The sequence below is a fragment of the Podarcis pityusensis genome, assembly GCF_964106645.2.
Source record: "Podarcis pityusensis genome assembly, chromosome: 8".
NCBI classification, from domain to species: Eukaryota; Metazoa; Chordata; class Lepidosauria; order Squamata; family Lacertidae; genus Podarcis; species Podarcis pityusensis.
Window position 1 is genome coordinate 65,682,882 of NC_138033.1, and position 6,956 is coordinate 65,689,837.

General features: G+C 52.9%; 1 protein-coding gene across 1 annotated transcript; it reads right to left on the reverse strand.

Annotated features, from left to right (window-relative positions):
- Window positions 1–219: 219 nt before the first annotated feature.
- On the reverse strand, window positions 220–5,948 carry FAM43B (family with sequence similarity 43 member B). Its single transcript, XM_081016693.1, has one exon. The coding sequence runs from the start codon at window positions 4,594–4,596 to the stop codon at window positions 3,439–3,441; it is 1,158 nt and encodes a 385-aa protein (XP_080872819.1). The 5' UTR covers window positions 4,597–5,948; the 3' UTR covers window positions 220–3,438.
- Window positions 5,949–6,956: the final 1,008 nt, after the last annotated feature.

Here is a 6,956-nt window from a genome sequence, read left to right on the forward strand (position 1 = left end):
TCACAGACCTATGCCTGTACACACACACACACACACACACACACACACACGATTCTCCTGCACTTCCAGTTTCTTCAATAATGACTCGCTAAGGTTCTCTCCTCTCCAGAGATCTCGCCACATAAAAAATGGAAGATGTCATCCCCAGGTTCTGCATTCCGCCCCCACACAAAGAAGACGCACAATCCCATCCCAGGCAAACATGTCTTGAGACAGCCGAAAGGGAGAACGAGATTTTATTTATTTTTTAAAAAGGCAATCCAAATTCACCAGTAAAATATAAGTCGTAAGCAGCTGCCGTACCAGAATATTCCCTCGACCCATTAAGCTCGATATTGCCCGCATAAGGGCTGAGGACCCTTGTACACTCCAGATGTTACTGAACTTCACCTTCCATCAGCAAACAGACAGCATGATCAACTTTCAGGAATGATGGAGTTGGGATTCAGCAACATCTGGAAGGTGTCAGATTGGGAAAGGCTGGCAGTCGCCTGACTCTACAGGGTGTCAAGCAGGAATCTTCCCTAGATATAACCAGATATTTATGCTGAGGATTGAAGTGGGGTCTTTGTGGGTGCAAGGGAACATCCCAAGCAGTGCATTAGCCCTGTAGAGCTCAGTGTGGCCCTACACCGATTGGGAGGAGGTCTCCAATGTTTCAGGCATGAGTCTTTAAGAACATACGCAGAGTGATTTAGCCTGATTCAGCTAGAAGGCCTATCTAGTTCAGCATTCTCTTCTCACAGTGATCAGGCCTATGAGCAGAATGTAAGAAGAGGCTGCTGGATCAGGCCAGTGGTCCATCTAGTCCGGCCTCCTGTCCTTGCAGAGACCAACCCGATGCCTGTGGGATACCTGCAAACAGGATCTGAGCCCTCTGTGGCTTCTAGCGCCTGGTAATTCAAAAGCATTATTGCCTCCAACCATAGGCAGAGAGCATTGCCATCAGGGCTAGTAGCTTTATCTTCCAAAAATTTGTCCAATCCTCTTTGAAAGCCATCCAAACTGGCCGCCATCCCTCCCTCCTGTGGCATTGAGTTCCATAGTTTAACCACTTGCTGCATAAAGAAGTACTTTTGTCTCTCCCAAATCCTTCTGCCTCATTGGATGGCCACCCGTTCTGGTGTGGTTGAGAAAGGGAAGGAACCTTTTCTCTGTCCGCGTTCTCTATACCACGCATAACTTTACACACGTCTATCATAGAATTGTAGAGTTGGAAAGGGACCCTGAGGATCATCTAGTCCAACCCTCTGCAATGCAGCTGTCCCATACAGGGATCGAACCTGCAACCTTGGCAATATCCGAGACCTTCCATGTGCAGAGCTTGCCCTCTGCAACTGAGCACTGAGCCTTCCCCAGCAGCAAAATGTGGGCAGAAATCATATATTCCATTTCCGAGTCTCAAAGGCAGTTTCTCCCCAGAACAGAACCAAACCTTTGCTGATTTTTAAACTCTCAGTTTGAAAATCTGACCAAGTCATGCTCATAGCAAATCCACTGAAACTAATAGTTTTTACTAGGGCTTCATCTGCATATACATTTAGAGCATCATGCCACTTTAAGGCTTGCCCCCAAAGAATCCTGGGAACTGTAGTTTAAGGGTGCTGAGTGTTGTTAGGAGATCCCATTCTCCTCCACAGAGCTACTATTTCAGAGTGGTTTAACAATTTTCAGGGAATTATGGGAATTATAGCTCTGGGAAGGGAATAGGGGTCTCCTAAATACTCTCGGCACCCTTAGCAAACTACAGTTCCCAGAATTATTCGGATGAAGCCATAGCAGTTTAAAGTGGTATCATAGTGCTTCAATGCCTGGTGTGAAACCTACCAGTTTCAATGGGTTGTAGCCAATGGCAGTCCTACTCAGAGTAGCCCCATTGATCTGGATGGACATGACTAACGTAGGTTGGTTAATTTCAGTGCATCTCCTCTGAGGAAGGCTTAGTTGGCTTCCAAACCCCGACAACTCACTTCCAGAGGTTCTCCCAGTTTTTCCTCAACCACATTTCAGCTTTCCAAATCGACCGAAATGTGAGCAAGTCCCAATCAATGTATTAGGAATTGCCTGGTTCTCTTGTGCTTTATTGTTGCTACGGTTCTAAATACAGTGTTTTCAGTTCCTTCATGTCTTTCCTGCCTCCTTTGTATCATTGACAGACATGTGCACACATCGATAAAAACCTGCGGAATCCAGATTCTTCTTTTTCTGGGTAGTCTCTGACATGCAGCAAACGAAAGAATCAACATATGCAGCAAAAAGGATCGGGGAATCCATTGGGACCAGGTGTGAAGCTGCTGCAAGGGAGGGGGGCAAGTGCTGAATTTAGCCCATGATGGGTCATCAGTTGCCTATGTTTACCTTTCCACTGTGTGAATTCAAAACAATGGGGACTAGAAACCCAGTTTGTTTTTTAAAGAGGGTTTCGGGAATTCAGCAGATTCTTTGCTTTGAGTAAAGGCTAGCCAGATATTCTCTCTCTCTCTCTCTCTCTCTCTCTCTCTCTCTCTCTCTCTCATACACACACACACACACACACTACTTAATTTACCTCTTCAAAAATGTGGGGAACCTAATTGGGTTAGGCCCTTACTCAAAGGAGAGAAGCTGCGTTTTCTGGACACACAAAATTGGATGTTTTGGCAGTAGAGTACCTTGGCCCCAGAAGGCTAGTGAAAAAGAAATGCAATGGAATTGGAAACCCAAGTTTAAACCTCACTTCCACTCCTACAGCTCCAATATTAGTTGGTTGGAGGGGAAATGATTGCTTCCAAGAGTGTTCCTCATTTGGCCTCCTAACCCAATACAGGTTCCCAAAAGCAGATGCCCAGTATGATGTCACACATACCCCTCACCAGGGGTGGGGAGGAAGGAAGCATGCAAAAACATGTACAAATCCAAAGGGTGAGCACTCTTTACATATAAATAAATATCTATGCTGAGGCGTACATACACAGAGAGAATTTGCTCCCCCCTGCCCGGCTTGAGACATTTTCCCCCTTTGCCACTTCAAACAAGTATTAAAAGCCGCTGTAGCCTGCACAACCTCACTTCTACGTGTAAGAACCATCAAGCCACCCTGATCCCACAGTTGGGGTGCTGGGTGTCCGGCAGTCGTTCAACAGGTTGGCACAGGTTGATCAGGGAGTGAGAAGCCTCAGAGGGTCCGCAGAAGAATAAAAATGGCTGGAACAGATGGGTCGGTTTGGTCAAAACCGGGCCATAAGACATCAGTTAGGTAGAACCGGCACGTCAACAATGTTCATCCCCTGGCAAGGACTAACCATTCTGCCATGTGCCGTCTATCAACCTTGAATGTACCGAGTGCAGCCCAACGAGGGAACAAAGCAGCAGAGGAAACAACATGTTCCCAACGCCCACTCCCTCAAATCCATCACTGGGGAGGAGAGTCTGCAAAATAAACCCATGCCCGCAGGATCCTTAACAAGGCAGGCAAGACGACTCTTTGGGGGGCTCCCAAGATGGCAAGTCCTCCCGGTGGTGGGGCCCCCTCAAAGTGCAGACCCTCAGCTCGTGGGCTAAAGTCAGCACCTCAGGCCTCTCCCTGCTTTTGACCGTCTTGCGGCCCCGAGTGGTGTCAGCGTTGTGGTAGAGGGCCGTGCCGTCAGTCGTGCCGATGGCCAAGGTGGTGCAAATGGACAGTCGGACGCCTATAGCGGCGGTGGCAGCCCCAGCGGCAGTGCTGGCGCAGCTGCTCAGGTTGGCGCCGGTCCTGCCGTTTGCAGAGCTGGCTGCGCAGCCACAAGGGGCGCCCGAGGCCCCTTCCTCCCTGTCCGCTTTCTCCTCTTCCTCCTCCTCCTCCTCCTGGATGGCGCTCAGCCTAGGGGCGCTGCGTCCCCTGTCCGCCGGAGGCCTGTAGGGGCACTTGCAGTTGAGGAGTTTGCGTAGGGGCACCAGGGGGATGATGGCTTCGCCCAGGAGTTGCTGCTGGATGTGGCGCGAATCGTTTTGCCTCTTGAGCCGCTTGAACTCGTTGAAGGCCGAGTGGGACGTCTGGTAGAGCAAAAGTGCCATGGAGTGGGCCTTCTCAGCCTTGGAGAGCAGGACAGCGTGGCACCGCAAGACCACTGCTTTGTTCTTGACCTGGTGCCGGTAGACCCAGGCGAAGACCTTGGGGTGCCGCCCATCGGCCACGCAGTAGGTGATGCGGTGCAGCAGGTAGGCATGGCTCGGCCGCCGGAGCCCTTTCTCGCAGGGGCTCATGCGGATGCCATGGGGGCCAAGGGTCAACTTCATCTTGGTGCTGCGGCTCCCGAATTCGCTCTTGGCCCAGATCTTCTCTACCGCCTCTTCGGTGCAGCCCTCGCCTTTCGCCTGCAGGGTGACGGCGTTGCCCAGGTACCAGGCGGTGTAGGTGGGGTCTTCCTTGTTCAGCTCCACTTTCTGGCGCTTGCTGCGGAAGACGCTGCCCAGCCGCTCCAGGGGGCACTCGGGCCACAGGTCCGGGCAGGAGCGAACAAAGTTGGACAGCAAAGAGGCGTAGCTCAAGCCGGGACCCAAACTCTTGCTCTTGCCTTTGCCCTCATTCTCCTCCACCAGGACAAACTTGCTCCGGCGCCAGGGCAGCATGGCAGCCATGGTGGGCAGCGGAGAGGTTCCAACCCAGGCACGCTACCCTTTACCTAGGGGCAAGGCTTCTCTTGCAGCTGCGGGGCAGGGCGGGTACACATCCCAGGAAGAATCAGCCTAGGTGGATGCTGGCTAATGCAAGAACCAGCGTGGCACAGTGGTTGGGACGTTGGGCTAGCACCTGCGAGACCAGGGTTCGAATCCCTGCTCAGCCATGGAGCTCGCTGGGTGACCTTGGGAGCAAAGCCTAATCTACCTTACAGGGTTGTTGTGGGGATTTACTGAGGAGGAAGGAGGCGTCTTGAGGTCCTTGAAGGGAATGGTGGCGTGTAAATGCCATATATCAGTATAGCAATACTATGCCTGATCTCGGCCAGCCTCCCTGGTGCCCTGCTCCTAGCTAGAAAGGGGGCGCTTTGTTTTCATCTTTGGGGGCTAGAGTTCAATTCTCCCCTCTTAGGAGCAAAGCCCTTGCCGGATCCTATCCTCCCGGTGCTCCTCGGCATGTGTGAATGCCAAAGACGTGTCCACCCCCACTCCGTCTTGACCTACTACTCCTACCCACTGTAGGGGGGCAGGGGCAGTTCTCTCTCTATGTTCGGGAGCCCCGATTTCTGCACTATTTAAAGAGGCAGCTGGTATGTTATTGAAGCGGGGCGGGGGGGGGGGCGCGGAGATGAAATATTCCTTTTCTGTCTCCCTGCCTGCTGGTCTCCCTTTCCCAGCCCGGAGATCCCTCCAGGACTCACCCACCGGGCGCCGGACTGGGGTTTCCCCACCCCGCGAAGGGAGCCCTGGCCCCAATTCCCCGTCCCCGTCTTGCCTCGGAGCCAGCTCCCGATTCGGATCAGCCTTTCTGCCTGCGAGAAGCCGCGATCGAAGGAGGGGAAGCAGAGGCGGCGGCGGCGGAGTCCCTGCGCGCTGCTCCGCCTCCCTCTCCGGTCGCGCGCAAAGCGCTGCGCGCGCGATCCGAGCGCTCTCCCGGGCCGCCCGCCTTCTCGTCTCCCTACACGTGTAGGCGCGCGCACGTGTGAAAGGAGTGCGTCTCACAGCAGACGCGCGTGGCGTCGGTCCTCCTCCGGGGGCGGGGAGGTAACTGAGAGGAAGATAAACACCTACTCACCACCCGGCATGTCAAATTCACACTCAGGGGCTATTGGCCTCAATAGCTCCGAGACTCCGCCTCTTCCCTTACGCCACGCCCACCCGCGGGCGCGCGGCTCGGATCTCTTAGAATGGTAGGGGGCCAAAAGGGGTCATCTAGTCCAACCCCCTGCATGGCAGGATCTGAAGGAAAAAGTAAAAGTCAGAACGCGCTGGGGACACAAGGATGCTTTGTGTTGTGTGGGGAATGGTCCATCGCTCCCATCTTCTGCCTTGGTATGGCATCCACGCCACGAGTGTCAGGCCTGTTGCCCTCCGATGCGGTTGGACTTTCAGTTCTCATTAGCCCCAGCAGCCAGCACGCCCAGTGGTCAGGGATGATGGGAGAGGATGTTGCTGATAGGAACTCCGGTCCCACTACATCTGGAAGGCACCAGAGGTGGGGAATATCTCTGGGTCTCCAGGTGTTGCTGGAGGTGTTCCAGCTCCAGGTGTTCCAGCTTCCATCATCCTTCAGACCTGCTCCCTTGGTTCCTCATCCCCTCCCCCGCCCAGTTGATTCCGGTCTTTGGGGAGGCGTGACTAGGTCTTTTTTGTTTCACCACACCCCCTTGCCGATTTGAGCAGATTTGGAAAGGCAAAGGTGGCCCACAGTAGCTCCCACCAAGACCTGGCATAGCCTCAAAGGGGTTCACCTCCATTGGTTCTGGGAGCCACTGTTCTGGTAATAACTGGAAGGAGTCAAATCCTGAGCTTTGACTCATTCAGGGATGCAACGGACAGCCTCCCCCTCCCTGCAGAGGCTGATTCAAAGGATGCTGAAATTGGAACACTGACTCGTGCAGAGACCACCAGAGATTCTGCACCTCCACTTCAAGAAGTCAGACTCACAGTACTTCTGACAACCTAGGCTGCTGCTGTGTACAGGGATTCCCACTGTACTCAACAGACCTGAGTAGGAATGCATAAACTGGTGCAGCAAATGAATTTGCTTTTCACACCATGCTGACAGTCATGCAGATGAGTGGGGGGAGGGAAAGACTCAACAGCGGGGAGGGCACATCACCTGTTGGACTTCTGCCTGCCTATTACCCCAAACTGCCCAGGATCTATGGAGAATAGGGCTCTGGGGGAAGCAATCACTGTATGCATTAAAATAATAATGGATTCATCCATTGGATGTGCTGTTTCAAAGCAATTATGTCAAAATTTGCATTGCTATTAATAAGATGCAAAGCTCTTCACTCATCCAGGACTAAATTAGC